Here is a 17,289-nt window from a genome sequence, read left to right on the forward strand (position 1 = left end):
TATAGGCCCATGCTTTCCTCCCGCTCCAAGATGCTGAGCATGCCACCTGCTGCCAGTGGTGCCTGGCTGGCAGGGTTGTGGGACAGGCACAGTGCTATAAGCAGCAGCCTGCTATGAAGCAATACCCTCACTCAAAAGGACACCCACCCTGAGCCTAGCACCGGGACCTGCCATCCCAATAGAAAAGGTCTTGCAATGAGGTGTCACCAAAGAAGCACCGGCTGCAGTGTCTTGAAAGAGTTCCACCTTTTGCTAGTGCCTTCCCCCGCCCAAACCCACATACTTCTTCTCAGCCTATGGTTTACCACCTCCTCTGTTGCAAAACTCTGCTGCTTTCAGGGCTGTGCTGTGAACAGGATGAAAGAGCTAATGCAGCCATAAAAGCAAATTTTGCTAAAAAAGCAAAAATCCTGAGATTTTTGTTGGGGATTAAATTAAAGACAGACAGTTCCCTCATCCAGTTCAGCAGCAGGAACAAGTGACTGGAGTGGAAGCAGATGGAAATAACATCAAAGTGAGTATTAAGCGAATATTGCTCTTAAGCACCACCTTGCATTTGTGTGTGGAATTTCTTCCCCGCTTTGGTATTTCACAGCTTGGGAAAAGCATAAGGTGCCCCAGCAGGCCTCTGGATAAAAGCCCTGTTAGTTTAATCAAAATGTCAAAAAACTCTTTTCAGACTGCTCCAGGCAGTTGGCAGTGGTCCCACTTTACATCCAGTTACTAGAGCTGCAGTGCTTTAGCTTCAAAACAGATTTCTGTTTGTTTCCTCTTAATAAAAAATCCTTTTGTTTCCCTTGCTCTCCATCTCCAAGGAGGCCCTACAAGCAGTAAATTCTGCATAGCAAAAGGCTAAAGGGCCGAGTCATGCATGTCATCCACAGCAGTAGTAAGCAAGCATAAAACACCATGCCTCGCTGTGTGACGTTCTCCAGGGGTGTAAATGCCTTCACGCAGTCTTTGGCCTTTGGTTTGCGTTCTGTTCATTCCATGAAACCCCAGAAATTAACTTCTTCCACGCAACTCCACCTGAGATCTCACCAGCCTCAGCTGAGCGGCCCCAGATCAGCACAGGGAGAATGTGGCAATTTGTCCCTCAGTTTGCTCTTGTGGGTGGAAGGCAAAAAGTTTAAGAAAATGAAAAATGGCAAAAAAATTCTTATACTTTTTTTTTTCTTTCTTATCTAGTCTAACCAGAGGTACAAAGGAGACCCAAGCCCCAGAGGATACGGACCATCCAGCCCAACTCACAAGCTACCTGCCAGCTACGCTGGGGATAAATGGGGAAGTGAAATGTTATCGCGGAACTCTCCCCAGGACGCCAAAGAACGTATGTGTCCCACACCGCACTCCCAGCACCCAGGCACCTTTTAGCCACACATAGTAGCCTCAGCCAGACAGAGAGCATGGCACCATGGCTTTGCATTTCAGGTCTTAACTGAGAAGTTTCTGCGAGCATGTGCTTTTGCTCACTCTCTGTCCTGGTGGTTTTCTTTCTTATAAGCAATAGATCAGCAGTGGTTTTGGAAGAGATTCCAGGTAGTACAACAGCCAACAGAGCAGCTGTAAGGAGCTCACTGACTCACGTCACAAGCTCTGAGGCAGCCTGGGACAAGTAGGGCAAAAAGGTGATCACCTTAACCCTCCTTCCAGCTTGACCTTCCTCCTCCTTCTCCTAAGGAGAGAGTTTTCTTTCCCTGCCAAAATGTCTGAGTGTCTCAGCAACCACACATATTCAGGTCAATCCCTTCCTCCTGCTTCCTTTGCTCTTTGCCTCCTGCCACACAATGTGGTGCCCACCTGACCCGTTCCTTCACGTGGTTTCAGAGAAATCCCACCCAGCAGATCTGCCAAATACAAGATTCACATCACTCCCTCGCCCTGCACATGCTATGTGGTGTCATAGAGCATGAGGAAGGCCAGGAGCCCTGCTCACCTCACCCCCTTATTACACGCTGCATACACCCACAGCAAGCTGTCCCCCCGAGGCCACAACCGGGGCTCATCCCCTGTCCAGCCACCATGGACTCCTGCAAGCAGAAGCCCTTTGGGGATGATGGAAATCCCCATAACATGAGCATCATGGACACATACCTATTAATAACACTGAGTTATTCTCCACAGTCTTCAGGAGATTCATGGAAAAAGTGATACTAGATGATGTCTCAGTGGAGTTTTATGAGTGTGCTGCTCCCACCCACTTCATGCCTCCTGCCACTTTATTTAGCTGCACAGCAAAAGCTGGAGCTCTGAGGACTTGGATCAGCAAGTTACTTATTAGAAGTAACAAGGAACGCTGAGAAGTAGAGGGAGCAGAGCTACAGCTCAAAACCAAGATTCTAATTGTAGGTGCTCACAGAACTGGCCTTCTAATCAGGTGACGGCAAAGAGGCAATGAGAAGAAAACAAATGGCAACACAAGAGCACAGAAAAATGGGAACCTCATTCTCAAAAACAGATAATCAGGCCCTGCTGTCTCACATGGCCTCAGGGGTTTTTCCCCTCCCTGCTGTTAAATTTGCTGGGCAATTTCCTTATTTCAATAGTCTGAAGAGAACTAAGTAACTCAAAAACAGGAAGATGACAAACTAAAGCACAAACACAACAGCAACATCAGGCATCAGGGAAAAGTGACCCTGTCCCTTGTCACCACTTGACAGCATCGGTGGGAGCAAAGTCACTGTCAGATCAAGTTTTACACCCTTGAAAAAACTTCTGCTAGTCTGTGTTGCAGGGGTTTATGTCTTTTGAATGAGGTGTGATGAACAGAATAGGTTAGCAACATAAGAAACAAGATTGGTCTCAATATAAATTTGTATATAAAACAGGTGAAAATACAGGTTCTTACCAGCACCTCCTACAGACACCAGTCATGCAAAATGACCATGTTCTTATCAAAATGTTCTCCTGTTATTTTGCCAAATATGACACCCTTTTCCCCCAACAAGTACTTTTGACTAGGAATTTTCTAACAGCTAGATTGGTAGTCTAGTTCCAGTTGGCTAAAAGCAAACACCTCCGCAGACAGGAGTTCTCTTCCACACCAGACCAGTCTCTACGCAGTCAAACACGAACTGGGGGATATGTGCTTGTTAAATGAGACAGCCCAGAGTCTGCTGGTGTATACTGTGACAGAGAATACACTTCCCTTTAGAAATTATACAGCCATATCAATGCTGGTCAATGTCAGAACCACAGATTTCATTTCTCCCAGGAACAGCAGCAGTTGTTCCAAGACTCCCCAGTTAGGCTAACAGACATTGCTGAGATAACAAGGTCAAAATCTCAGACACACAGTGCTTATACCAAACCGTGCCTTTTTCTGGGGGACAGTCATGCTGCACAAAACCCTTAAGCAGCTTTTTAGATTCAGTGATTGCTGAATGGACAATGAGCATTTAGCTGTTACTTTGTGATTCCTCCCCTCCAACATTCTGGATAAAAACTGCAGATATCTAGGTTTCTCCCAAAGAGAAAGTGAGGTTTCAAAAGCTGACAGAAGTTGAGAGTATTGGCTTGGGAGGGAAGGGTAGATTCCCACAGTCTGCTCCAGCAGTCTGCCACCTCCAAAACTGTGGTGGTCTCCCTTTACGCATTTGTTCCTGATGGAAGTTTGAAGGTCAAAACGTCATTGTTCAATCTATTGCTCTAACAAAGCACTTCAGCTTGTTCTCTACAACTAAAATACAAAAGTAAGCACTTCCCTTTGGTGTATTTACAGAGTTAATAAAAATGCTGAGCCACATTCTGATCTTCCTCACAATTTCCCTGCAAACACACTAATTTAATAGGATTTGTGACTGAAGACTTGATCTCATTCCCTGTTCTCTACCTTGTGCCTTGTTTCCCCAGAACTTATTCATCAAATGGATGAGCTGAATGATGAGCTGCTAAAGAAGATCACAAACAATAAAATTCAGCCCCCCCAGAGGAATTTCAAAGTGGAAAAGCCTCAGCAAGTTTTTGTGCCCCTCACCTTTGAATCCAGCACTGAAGAAGTCAAAGCTTGGCTGGAGGCAAAGTCATTCAGCAAAGAGTAAGACCTACTTTACTACCTTATGAAATGCTGATCCTTCATTTAAAAAGGAGTGGGGGAGGCAGCTTGCAACATTTCCACCGGATTGCGAGTCACTTGTATTTATTTAGAGAGCCTGTGTTGCAAATTAGATTTTAATCATGTTAAACCCAGGCTGTGTAACCAGTACATGCAGAGCCCAAACTTACTCCCTTTCTTTCCTATACACTATCAAACAAACCTTGTCTTACTGTGCAGCAAGAGACCTAACAAGTAGCTGCAAATAAAGGAATGGTCTTTCTTATTGACACAACTCACAGCCAAGCACCACACAATATCCTACCGCTGGTGCTTGTCTGGCATCAGTAAGCCAGCAGAGTGCTGAACTTAAAGAGAAAAATAACTAATTAACTAACTAAACCTGTGTCCTGAAGTGCAAATTCCAGATGACTGCCTGTCTCTGGAGAGGCTGTCCTAAAGTATCTCTGAGGAAGACCCAGAGCCTCAGCTGGGACTAGCAAATCTTCCTGGCCACCAGGGAAGGACCAAAAACCTGCTTGTGGTCCAGAGTAACAAACACCAACTTACACTCTGCACAGCAAGCCGAGAGGAGCTCCAGGATTGCTTCCCCAATGCGATGCAACTGGAGTGAAATCACTGCAATATCCATGGGGCTGGGTACACAGCGGGTGCCAGGGTGATGCTTGCTTCACCTGCTCCTCACAGCTTGCTGTCATCCCCGCAGAGAGCTTGGGTCCCCCAACAGCTGCCACCTTGGCACAGCCCCAGGGCCTTGCATGTGATACGGCCCTGGTGCAAGGGCTGCACATCAGCTGCTTACAGCCCTTTGATCTCTGACTCCTCTCCTTTGGCAAAAGGCCACATGTAGCACAATTATCATCTCACTTTTTGTCTTCCCAGGACAGTGGAACATCTTGGCATCCTTACTGGAGCTCAGCTCTTCTCCCTCAACAGAGAGGAGCTGAAGAAAGTGTGTGGTGATGAGGGAAACAGAGTATACAGTAAAATCACAGTGGAGAAAAACCAACTGGAGGTAAGCAGCTTTCTGGACAATTCCTACCTGAATGGGTGCCTGTACTGGCAGTGTCAGATAGCCCATTAAACAGCCATTTTAACAAATACAATTTTTAAGAAGCCAAATAAACAAAACCCACACAACTAATAACACACACCTAAAAATGCAGAAAAGCCTTTTAAGTAAAAAAGCCCCAGATCTGTAAGGCAGGTCACCCTTTCCCCGCTAATGAATCTGCCTTCTTACTGGTAACCACTTAGCCCTTTGAGACTAGCTCTGCTCTCACAGCATTAGTTAAAATCAATAATTTAACTACAGCTTGAAGTTAAAATTCAAATTTCCTGTTTTCTTTCCCTTCTAGAAAAACAGAGGGGAGTCAGAGCTCCAAGAAATCATGAAGCGTCGCCAGGAAAGGATTGATTCCGCTAATTAAAATCTATCTGCTTTATTTCAGCTATTAGTCATAGTAGTGCAGAAAAAGGGAATGAAAGCAATGATCTTCAGTCCAGACAAGAGACAGCAGTGCTCTACTTAGCGGTGTAATTGCCATCAAAGTGACAATTTCTTGAACACTGTTGATAAGGGTAGACAATAAGACCATGCCCCATTGGGAAAGGTGTTTTAATATTGCATGAAGTATTTTTTTTATTATAACTATATATTTTATACTGAAATTTTATGTGCATGTGATCAGAGCAGATCAGAATTCACACATGTCTGAACGTACAACAAGGGTTTGATTCAAGCAAAAAAGACCCTGCAAAGCTTTTCACATAGGGCGTACCTGCTCCCACCTGCCTCGCCAGCACAGCTTGGGAAAAGAGGTCATAGCACACAGCACAGAACAAGCCAGCCTGAATGTTTATAGAGTCTGGACCACAGAAAAAAGTATTTTCTCCACTGTTTTATTTCCTGCTCTGTGGCAGATATCCCCTGCAGCCCACTAGCAAAGGCTCTGTGGCAATTCACTGTCCTCCTTCTGTCACCCCATGCTCCCTTGATGGACAAGGCTAGAATCGCAACACACAGGACCTAAGATTGGCTGCTTCCTTGCATACATGTACAGTTAGTGCTATCTTTGAACAGTGGACACAGGCTTTCATTGCATAACAAGCAGGATCTGAATGACAACTGAAGTGATGTGAATCTGCAAATAGGTGAGTTCAGCCTTATCATCCCTGCTTAGCAGAGGCTCTGGCTCCAGGCAGTGCAGCCCTTTACCTTGGCACTGATCCTGCATCGGGAAGTTGCAGTATTGCCAAACCCAGGCCTCAAACAAGGAGGAGATAAGCCCCTACCATTTGCTCCCAAGCAAGTCACACCCAAATCACTCCCCAGGGTGTTCACCACTCATCCCCACCTTCACGTCTTCATTGCAAAGAGTAATCTGAAATCTTTCCTAAACATCTAAGAAACAAAAATGCACTTGGAAAGGCTCTTTTAATACAGAATAAATGGCCACAAGAAAAAAAAAACAATCTAATTTAGTAGAAGCTATTGTTCTTCACTTCCTGTTTTTCTTACTAACACTACGTGCATATGTATACAACCTATCTACTGAAAAAATCCCTCATTCTTACAATCTATAAATAGGGATGAGAAAAAAAAATCCCTTTCCCTAGAGACATAATTAAGTGATTATGCATCAGTAACTTACTCAAAGTTTTAAAAGATCAACCAAGCATATAGTGAGGTGCCTGTCCACAGCAAGTTTGGCAGACACTGGATTTGTATCTGTATATTACTTACAGACCAACTTGATAGGAATGCAGTAAAGCAAATTCATCTAGAGGAACTGCTCACAGACTTGAAAAGCTTTGTCTTTCTCCCCCACTCACACACCTTAACTTCGGTTGAATGGGAATTCAGGCCCCGACTCCACAAAGACTTACACATGTGCTTTCCTTTACATGCTGTGAATGGTCCCACCTCCTTTAAGGGTTAAGCACTGTGCCTATGTCTTTGCACAATTTGGGTCTGTCTTTGCACATTTAATTAAAAAAGCTGTACAGCTGTAAAGCAGTGGCTGGGGAGCACACGTCTAAATCTGAGACTACTGATGCACCTCTCAGTTTTGGCTTTGCTCTTCCAAAAACGTTTAGAATGGATGATATATTTTCTTAATCTGGAAAAAGGACATTGTCAGCACCAGCAGAAGTAGGGTGCAGGCAAGGAACTTACAGGGGAGGGTCACATTTTAGTCACAACCCTGCAGGCTTGCCATAGCGGCTGGAATTTGAAAGGGCACTCACCTTGTCAGGGAGGAATGATGAGGACAGTCCTCCTGAGAAGCCCTGGCTCTGGATTAGAGTGGAGATAGGAAGCAGGTGTGAACACTGGCAAACCGTTGGTGTCAGAAGCACAGGAGGTGAAATAATTTCTAAACTGAAAATAAAAAAAACCCAGTGAGCTAGGAAACACACCATCATTTTTGTCTTTGGGTATAAAGGAAAGCAAATCACACAGAAATATAGTTGCCTGGGATTATAATAGAAGACTACACAACAGTTCTGTAAAGCCAGGAGCCAAGGGAGTGTTTCATAACATAACTACATCAGAAGACCTTATTGCAGAAGTCACTTTTTAAAATTTCCATATAACTAAGCTGTGCATCTGTTTTATTTGTATTGCCTGCAGATAACGCTATAATGTACTGTACATTAATGTGATTGAACAAAGGATAAAATGATATAACCATGCACTGTATAAGACTTATTAAAATAGTTAAGTTATAACTCTATCCCTGTCTCTTTCACTTGGATATAAATTAAAGTAACAGGACACAAAACCAGTTGTTAAGGGCTGGCTTTTCGTAACAACTTGTTACTGTGAGTCAAAGATACACAGCAGAGTATCTGAAACTACGTTGCCTTTTGTTTCCCGGGGGGGGGGGGGGGGGGGGGGGGGGGAAGGGGAACGACAGCCATTCAAAAGGAAGGGTGTTACAGCCTTGATAATCACTGGGATGTAAAAACAGGGGCAGATGAAAATCCCACATATGACAGCAATCAAACACCACGAAAGCTACCATCTGGATCCAAAACATCCCCCTTCTTGTCGTGTTGAAGAACAAATTTCTCTTACCTCTGGAACATGCAACGGAGACAACATACCAGCGTTTACACACAAAGATACTGCCCAAGACTACGTTTTGCACCGGCAAGCTGAAAACATCCAAGTTTGGTCAATGCCAGCTAATGCTGGGCTGAGAACAAAGAGAAAGGATGGAGGATACGAGGCAGGCTCTCTGTCACTGCTTGGCAAAGGACTCTGGAAGCAGCGAGAACATGTTTCCTACATAGTCACACAATTCAAACAGGACTTAAACCTAATGCCTCTTTCCGTTATCCACTCTGAGCTGGACAAAGCACGAAGCATATTCTTGTTCATCGGGAAGGGAAAATACTGTGGCATGACTGAAACATGTCAAAACAAGGGGAAGAGCATGATCCAAACAGCCTCTGTTTAAAGGCCAAGTGGCAGTTTCTGCAACACTTGCAGCCAAGTTCCGTTGCCCAAGCACAACGATGTTAACAGGATCACCTTCTCCAGATGAAGTTTAGGCAAACGAAGAAGAGCCATATGTGCCCAAGGCAACATGCCTCACAGGGCCAGGTGCCTCCCTCTGGCACGGCTGCACAGGCTGGAGCCCTGGCAAAGGCACCAAAGCCTTGCTACAACAGTGAGGGAGGAACCACACCACTCAGCTCCCGCAGAGGGCTAACGCAGGGGCAGCAGGGCTGCGAGTTTCCTCAGGGCCGCTAAGCGGGGCGAAGGCCTCACCCTCAGCGACCCTCCCGCCGCCATCTCCTGTCACTGGCAGGGCTCCGTCCCGCCGAGGCCCCGCGGGCCCAAGGGGACGGACGCCTGAAGGGCGGCTTAGGCGCCATACCCGGCCGCTAAGGAGGCCCTAGGGAGCTCCTGGGGACAGGAGGCGACATGCGGGCCCCTTCAGCCCACCGGGAGCGCAGCCCGCCGCTCTGAGGAAAATGGCGCGCAGCGGCCGCCGCATTCCCGGTCGCCAGGGTGACCCTCTCCTCAGCCGCCAAATCACCCAATAAGAAACTTTCTCCCGCCCCCCCGCCCTATCCGAGCTCCTCCCGGCCGCGTCCGTCTTGCCTCCGCAATTTTTACTGGCTCGCTGTCTCCCTCCGGGATGAGATTGGCGGGCGGCGCGGCGCGCCCCACCCCGCGGTGTCGGGAGCGAGCGAGCGGCGGGTGCGCGCGCAGGCCGGCTCCCCTCCGGGCACGCAGGGTCCCGTATAGGCGGCGTGAGCCCCCATCCCCGCCCATTATGTCGGTGTCTCCCGTAAAGCGGCAGAAGATGGAGTCGGTGCTGGACCAGCTCAAGCACCACACCACCGTGGTGGCCGACACCGGGGACTTCAACGGTGAGAGGCTGGGGCGGGGGGGGGTATCACCGCATCCCCCTCCGCGGAGAGTGGGCGCGCCCGGCCGAAGGGGCGAGCGCCTGAGGCGGAGCGAACCACCGTGGCGGCGGGGGGGAGGTGGCGGTGCCGGTGCGTTGCGCAAGGCCGGTGTTGCGGGAAGGGCCGCCCTGCTCGGGGGGCTGCGGCTGCTGGGACCCGCTGTCAGTAACCCCGTGGGTCCGAGAGACCCGCCGCAGACCTGGGGGGCCGAGCCGGGCCGTGTGGCTCAGCCACCAGCCCCTCCGGTAATTATTTTATCTTTTTTTTTTTTTTTTTTTTCCCCCCCATTTTGACCTGGAGCGTCCACAAACCCCGGTGCTTAGCTCCGCGCGCTGTCACTGAAGTGCCAGGCTGACAAGCAAAGCTCTGGGGTGTTAACACGATGCCCCCCGCAATAACCACCGTACATTTGGGGTTTTGTCTTGAAATGACAGAAGCAAAGAGAATAACACGAGAGTGGTTTTGCTCGCCTTAGGTCAGGAGCATGAGCAGGCTCCCCTTGGCGAGGGGGCTGCCGTTCGTGACAGACCCGCTTGCTCCGAAGCGGCGCTGCCTGGGCACGCAGCCTCCTCTGAACGTCCCGCCCGAACGTTTCGGGGTGGTGTAGAGCAACGCTTGAATCCTGTTCTGCCATCACCCTGGCCTGCGGTAATCTGCCTGCTGCTTACTAATCCTATAGGTGAGGAATAAACAGTCCTAAGTGGCAACTGTCAAACGTCTGCCATTGGTAAATTTAAGATTAAGAGCGCACGAGGGTCGCGAGGGCTCGGACACGTGCCACGTGTGGCTGTGCTTACGGAGTCGTGCTAGCTCGAGGGAATGTACAGCTGCTGGTCGGTTTGGATCGCTTGATTCCGAGCGTCAGGCTGCGTGAAACCTCACGGAGAAACCATGGCTCACCTTTACGAGTCAGTCTGGCAGGAGAGACAGCCGCGGTGCCGCGGCAGCCGGAGCACCGATGCAGTTTCATCAAACATTGCATCCAGAGAGCTGTTAACACAAAGTGATTAGGTAACTTCAGCCTTGCTGGATCTGCGTGCCTTCAAGTTGTGCTACTTGAAAACTAGCAAGAAACCTGGCTTAAAGCCCAGTCTGTGCTGAAATTGCATCAATTTAAAACATTATATTGTCTACCCTGGTTTCAAAAAAGCATAATGGAAAAAAAAAAATAATAATCCTTGTGATGGCCAAGGGGGGGGTGTGTGGGTGGCAGTAAGGAGGTTGGGTGCTGCCTGCCAGAAAGTTTTGACAAGCTCCTTGAAACAGTTTTGCTGTTTGACTTCTGGCTGCCTGTTGTTGGCCTGTGAGTCTCTTACAATCCAAACAAGACTAGTCAGCACCTCCCTCCCTGTTCAAGTTAAACACAGATGCTTGTGAAGGTGCAGTTGTGGCTAACACCAGCTTTGTGCCTCGATAAACACGCGGGTCGGGTGCCGTGAGGAAGGGGTGCTGGTTTCAGTGGGTTTTGAAGCAAGTACCTGCCACAGCTAGTGGTGGCCTCTTTAGTACCTGAACTAGTTTTGCTTTTTCACTAAGCTGGACCAGTATATGCTTAGGCTTCAGCCTGGCTTTCTTCGTGCTCACAATGAGGGAAGGAGGCACGATGGTCACAGATTCCCTGTGGAAAGCTGGTGCCACCCAGCTAAAACACAGGCTGCTGACTGCTCCCTGACAGGGTGACAGACTTAACGAGGTTCCTCTATGCATGTTGCCAGACATCCGTAAGTCTCCAAATGCTGCAAGGCTGGAAAGAAGTAATAAACTGTCAAAATACACTTCTCTAAAATTGTGCGTATGCTTCAGAACCAAGTTTCATTGGTGTACTGCTTTATTTAAAGCAGTATCCATGTGAATTGAAGCATGTTTTGAAGGACCTGTTTGTATGGAGTAGACTTGCTCCAGGATAATGACATTGCCTAGGAGGGAGCTATGGAAAAACAATAGTTTCTCTGTGACTGGAAAAAAAAAAAAAAAAGTTGCACTCTCGAACTTGGGCTTTTATCGCTGTGCAGAAAAGCTGAGGAAAATGGGCTAGTAATAAATTTTACTGGTTTTCACATTTAGCTGTGTTAATATGGGAATGGCCTGCAGAGGCTCTGGCCCATTTGCTGAGTCAGGCTCTGCGTGCCCGGCAGCTCTGCTGTGCTTATGGCCAGAGAGGGCATGGCCACAGTCTACCCCGTAAACAGCCAGTGTCCCCTCAAACAGGCATAGCCCAGGGCTTACGATAACCCAAAGGGTCACATAATCCCCTGTAAGGAAGGAAACAAGCCTGATAGTACAAGGAAATTACAAGAACAGATACTAAGAAATGGTCTGCAACTATCTGCGAAAGTTTTAAGAGGCAGTAAGAAAAGCTGCTAGAGCCTAACAGATTGTTCTTCTCCTGTTCTGGTCCTAACGGCTGTAGACAAACAAAGCCCCACATGCCTGACCGCTAGGAGGGAAGAAAGATCCCCTCGTCTTTACTTCCTCCCTGTGATTCCTGGAACTCGGCTGTGCTGGTGAATAGGATCTGGACAGATGGGAGAAGTTACAAATTAGTAGTACTTCTCTTCATCTGTCATCTCTGCAAGTCTGTTTCTTTTGGGCAGTGTCTACAGCAGCGAGTAAACTTTGCCGTATCTTAGCACTGCAGCTCTGCTAACCTTGTTCTGGTACTTCGGGCACAAGCCAGCTTTCGGGCAGCGGTATTTAAACATCGTTGTGCACTAGTCTGCTCCATCACAAACACTACTATCTGTCCTGCATAAGTGTTTACATTGTCACATATTTAAGCACAATCCTTCTAATTGCTGAGGCTTGCTCTGGTTGTTTTAAACAGGCTATTTTTATTTCCCTAGCAATTGATGAGTACAAGCCCCTGGATGCCACCACAAACCCATCTCTGATACTAGCTGCTGCTCAGATGCCAGTTTACCAGGAACTTGTGGATGATGCTGTTGCCTATGGGAAAAAACTTGGCGGGTAAGTAGAGATTTTTTTAATCTCAATACATCTATATTTAAGATGCCTTATTTATACAAATAGCATTCAGTACTACTAGCAATGTACTGGGATTTACCCCTCACATATTCATGGGTGTATCTGCTACCCCAAAAAGCCTCAACCCTTAAGGAAAAAATTCTTAGGCTCAGTTCAGATGTGCTTTGAAGAAGCACATCTCCATTCACCATTTCACACGTAGCCCCCTAGGACTGCTCAGGAAAACACTCTTGAGTTGACAGCATCATAGGAAACAGCATCCAACGGCAGAACATAAACATGGAGCAGAGCAAAGGTGGCTACTTGAACTCTGGAATTTAGTGTTGAATGGGCTGTGAAATTTGATCTTCAAATCCATGGCAAGATGTGAATGCAGGATTCCCCCCACCCCGAAATGATTTTGCTGTTTCTGGTTTTCAGGTCAGAAGAGGAGCAGATCAAAAACGCTTGTGACAAACTTTTTGTATTATTTGGAGCTGAAATATTGAAGAGGATACCTGGCCGCGTGTCCACAGAAGTAGATGCAAGGTTGGCTCTTTTTCTTCTGGGTTACCCTGGATATATATGTACATACAAAAAGAGACATGATGTGAGTTGGAGAAAGATGTTCTTGACTGGACAGCTCACTGTTAGAAGATAGCAAGAGTTTATATTGTTAATATTTAATTAAAGCATGGATTTCCCTTAGCTTGATTATAACTCTGTGAGAAAACTTTATGAAAACAAGTAATGCTGAGATTGGATTTTTGTAATCTTCCTGTTGTTTCTGAAGCAAGGTAAACCTCATGCTTCCAGCGTACTTAATTTTGCTCATTCTTTTCTGTGTGATAATGTATTCTCGATGTACTAAGAGATCTGTTTTAACAGTTTATTTGAAGACTTGTGTAGGACTTGCCTTGTTAACCTGCTCATTGCCAATTCACTTCTAATGCTTAGCTTCTGCATTTGTTATAGAAAACTTTATAACGTTCCTCAAGGAAAGCTATCTTGAGCTCTGGATCCCCTGAATCCAAGAGCAGCAGTGCTGTCATACACCTGCTTAATGGGCTCATAATCCAGGCAGCATCTCTGAGAACAAAAACCTGCTTTTGGTGTATAAATGCTGATAAGATAAGATAAGATAGTGTTTTTCAATGGGATTTGGTGGGGAGAGCATTTAAAAAAAAAAAGTTTTAAGCAGTCCTGTTCTTGTTTCAAAGGTTGTCCTTTGATAAGGAAGGAATGATTCAAAGGGCCAGGCGTCTCATTGACCTTTATAAGGAAGCAGGAATTGGTAAGGATCGTATTCTCATAAAGCTGTCTTCAACGTGGGAAGGAATCCAGGCTGGCAAGTAAGTATTTCTGTACCTGGTATGCTGATTCATGGTATCAGGTCACAGGCACCTGATAAATGCATTGGGCACTTCAAATATTAACAATTGTTTTGAAAGCACTGCAGCAGGAAATCTGTTACTAGGGCTACAGCTAGCAAGCAAGGTGCTCTGCTACAGCTCTCTGTTGAAATAGGAAAAGTTTGTTCATACAAGGGCTGGGCTGGGCTGGGACACAAACAGTTTCCTGAAATATCATGCTAAGCTGTCTGCATTTGGTTCAAGGAACAGTATTAAGTAAAGCAGAGTCTGGCAGTGCAAAACGTTTTCTGTTAGCTTCAAACTTTAAAGCTTATAAACTCTACTACATGCCTAATTTAACTCAAGAAATTCATTAGTTTTAACTTACCGGCTTGTTACTAGGCTATAAATTCGGTAGGTGAGCAAACCGCTGTTTTAAGCCAGCCTGTGTCTGCAGGGTTCTGGAAGCAGAATATGGGATTCACTGCAACATGACCTTGCTGTTCTCCTTTGCTCAGGCCGTTGCCTGTGCTGAAGCTGGAGTTACTCTGATTTCCCCATTCGTAGGACGTATCCTGGATTGGTATGTTGCAAATGGAGATAAGAAAACCTATGAGCCTTCAGAGGATCCAGGTGAACTTTCCTTTTAACATATTGTTAAAAATAAATAGCTATTTATTCAAACTGCAGTTTACTCATATAAATCCTCTCATGAAAAAATGTTGCGTTTGAGCTTGTTCTAAATAGTCATTTGTACTGCAAATGAATTATTCTGAAAGCTGCTGATTTCTCCTTTTTAGGAGTGAAGAGTGTCACTAAGATCTATAACTACTACAAAAAGTTTGGCTACAAAACTATTGTGATGGGTGCTTCGTTTCGAAATACGGGAGAAATAAAAGCACTCACAGGCTGTGACTATCTCACTATTTCACCCAAGCTTTTGGCAGAGCTCAGCAAAGAGTATGTCAAGCTAACCCCCACACTCAGTGTAAAAGAGGGTAAGTCCACTTCTATGTAACATGGGCTTGCTCAGTCTCTTTTTATACTTGGAACGCTCAGAGTACGTGGTTCCACTCAGCTCTGTGATGCCTGCTTTCATTCTGCTCTAAGGGTGGGTCTTCACCCCTTGCTGATGGAAATACTGTAGCCTCATTACAACAGTATTGCTACAGTCGCTTCTTTAGGGGCTTGGGTCCCACCGAGCATGCTGACTGGGTTATGATGGGTTCTGAGGGTGCTTAAATATTGTGCACCCTCTCCTGAGGGGGCAGGGAGAGCAGAAAGAAGCTTCTACTTCATATGCTTGGGATGAAATTTTACTGAATATTAGCAAAGATGCTAAACCTGGTTTAATCTTATGTTAATGCTGCATCAGTGATACAATTAGCTCTAGACATGCCAGAAAGTGTGTTTTCCCTCTAGAAACCCCAGAAGACTAAGTGATTTGATCTAGCGATACTGCACCACGATGGCTTCACGTTCCCATTGCACTACTCTTCCTTTTCTGTAGCCTTATTAAAATGCTGCTTTACAACTCTGCAAATGAGACTTGTGCACAGCTGTAGTCACGGGTTGCTGCTTACAGGGTGCTAGCTGACTTGAAGGCATGTTATCAATTGAGCTTTTGTTACAGACTTGCCAAATATTCAAAGACCTAATTGTTCAGCACATTTGCTTAAAACATCTCCCTGTGGTAGGACTGTTTCAGGCTTATTATAAAGAACTATGTAAGTACCGTACCATGTAGAAACAGATACAAGATAATGGCATACACAAATGTTGTATTCTCAGAGAAACTGATTATTTAGGCTACCGTCCCCCACTTCCGTCCCTTCCCCCCAAAAAACAACCAACCAAAAAAACCCACCCTGATCAGGAGCATTTTCAATCTTGCATCCCAGAGTGTGCCCCTTAGTAAGTCATGTTGAAAGTGGTGTTTGAAATTTTTCAACAGCTGGAGATGGTCAGAATCTTGAGACTTTTAGGAAGCCTGTGGTATTAGACAGTATGGTAATACGGTTTGTCTCTGTTTCAATTCCCCTTGCACAGCTCAGGCATGTGAGCTTGAGAAGATCCACCTGGATGAGAAGGCATTCCGCTGGCACCATAACGAAGACCAGATGGCTGTGGAGAAATTATCTGATGGGATCAGAAGATTTGCTGCAGATGCCATGAAGCTGGAGAGGATGTTAAAGGTAGGTGTTGTATCATGCTGCCTCCTGCCACCTCTCTTGTTCCCGAGTACTGCAGCTAACCCACAGTGCCTTGTGGTATGGCTAAGGATTAGGAACCTGTCAGCAAGTCTGATCAGGTTTTTGTACAGGCAGAACATGTTGTGTATGACAGGCAGCTAGAAAACTGGCCACCTAAATTTAAATTAACTCGGTCAACTTCACTGCATCTCAAGAAAGAATTCATGCCAGATGTGTATGGCCACACCTGCTGTTTGAGGCTCAAGGCAGTGTTTAGACTGGCACCTACCTAATCAAGATAACACTGTCAAAGTGAGAAGTCCCTTAAGTCTAATTCTAAACTTGTTAGCTGTCAGCAGTGGTACAGGACACATAAATAATCTTCAGATAGCGAGCTGGAAGTAAATCATGTTTGTACTTGGCAGTAGGAGGCATCAAGAACACATAGACAGAGTATAGCCAGGCCACATGAAAGTCTGCTGTCAGTTTATGGAGAATCTTTCAAATGGGATTAATAAACTGTGTGTTTTGGGGGGAAGAAATACACACCGACTCTGCCATATCTAGGCACTTGTTCTTGTTGACTGACAATTACTTAACAGCAACTGAAGCGTGCATTGCTAAAGCACAGTTCCCAAACTCTTACTCAGCTGCTGTTTCTTTCTTTCTAGGAGCGAATGTTCAGTGCTGAAAATGGAAAGTAGAAAAATCAGAAATTTCCTGAGTGGTCAAGGCTGAATGAGTGGACCATCTGAGTTTAAATGGATGTACAAATGTCTTACCTGTAAAAGTCTCATGCTATATATAGATAGATTTGTGTATCATGCTTTTTTATCAATTTGCAAAGGGACAAATAGAATTTCCGATTTTTGTGGCACTTTTGTCAATACATGCAAATTAACACAGACTTCCGTTGTAATGTGTTCATTTCACTGCTGGAGACACCTGATAATTGATTTTTAAATTTTTTAATTAACTTCCTCTTTAAGTTACAGTCCCAACACATTAAGCAAGCAGTTTAGTCACAGTAAAACAGCATGAAAGGCAAAAGACCCAGGTTTCAAAAGCCCTCCTTGGTACAAAACCTGCAGGTGCTCTTACAAAACACACACACATATTTTTATAGGAATATATATATAAACACACAGACACACACTAAACCAACTAAGCTCCAGTCCCTTCCTTTCCTCTTTCTGCAGCCAAGGCGGCAGCAGTAGTGACTTATGAGTTGGCAAATCTGGTGAATGTCATCAGAATTAGTATTTCAAGGCTTTTTAAGGGGGGGGAAGGGAAGCTGTGT

The 17,289-nt window shown here is 45.8% G+C and overlaps 2 protein-coding genes across 3 annotated transcripts in view; both read left to right on the forward strand.

The window, feature by feature from the left end:
* The window catches only part of EPS8L2 (EPS8 like 2), a 64,747-nt gene extending 59,071 nt beyond the window's left edge, over positions 1-5,676 (forward strand). For both annotated transcript variants that reach the window (XM_027804121.2, XM_014279331.3), the window contains 4 exons: positions 1,189-1,330; positions 3,853-4,036; positions 4,937-5,069; positions 5,413-5,676. In XM_027804121.2, coding sequence (XP_027659922.1) covers positions 1,189-1,330; positions 3,853-4,036; positions 4,937-5,069; positions 5,413-5,484 — 531 coding nt within the window. In that variant the 3' untranslated portion in view covers positions 5,485-5,676. The remainder of the gene's footprint in view (positions 1-1,188; positions 1,331-3,852; positions 4,037-4,936; positions 5,070-5,412) is intronic.
* Positions 5,677-9,306: 3,630 nt separating this feature from the next.
* Positions 9,307-16,896, forward strand: TALDO1 (transaldolase 1). Its single transcript, XM_055722530.1, has 8 exons — positions 9,307-9,442; positions 12,325-12,448; positions 12,887-12,994; positions 13,666-13,797; positions 14,255-14,430; positions 14,598-14,795; positions 15,847-15,992; positions 16,661-16,896. Exons 1-8 carry the CDS (start codon positions 9,346-9,348, stop codon positions 16,691-16,693), a joined length of 1,014 nt encoding a protein of 337 aa, XP_055578505.1. The 5' UTR covers positions 9,307-9,345; the 3' UTR covers positions 16,694-16,896.
* The last annotated feature ends 393 nt before the right edge of the window (positions 16,897-17,289 follow it).

This window comes from Falco cherrug, chromosome 10, assembly GCF_023634085.1.
Source record: "Falco cherrug isolate bFalChe1 chromosome 10, bFalChe1.pri, whole genome shotgun sequence".
Lineage (NCBI taxonomy): Eukaryota > Metazoa > Chordata > Aves > Falconiformes > Falconidae > Falco > Falco cherrug.

Bases quoted from the DNA above. Each gene is read 5' to 3' on its own strand.
- TALDO1 (XM_055722530.1), top strand. From the start codon at position 9,346: ATGTCGGTGTCTCCCGTAAAGCGGCAGAAGATGGAGTCGGTGCTGGAC. The intron at 12,449-12,886 runs GTAAGTAGAGAT...TCTGGTTTTCAG, and splicing joins TATGGGAAAAAACTTGGCGG to GTCAGAAGAGGAGCAGATCA. The intron at 15,993-16,660 runs GTAGGTGTTGTA...CTTTCTTTCTAG, and splicing joins AGCTGGAGAGGATGTTAAAG to GAGCGAATGTTCAGTGCTGA.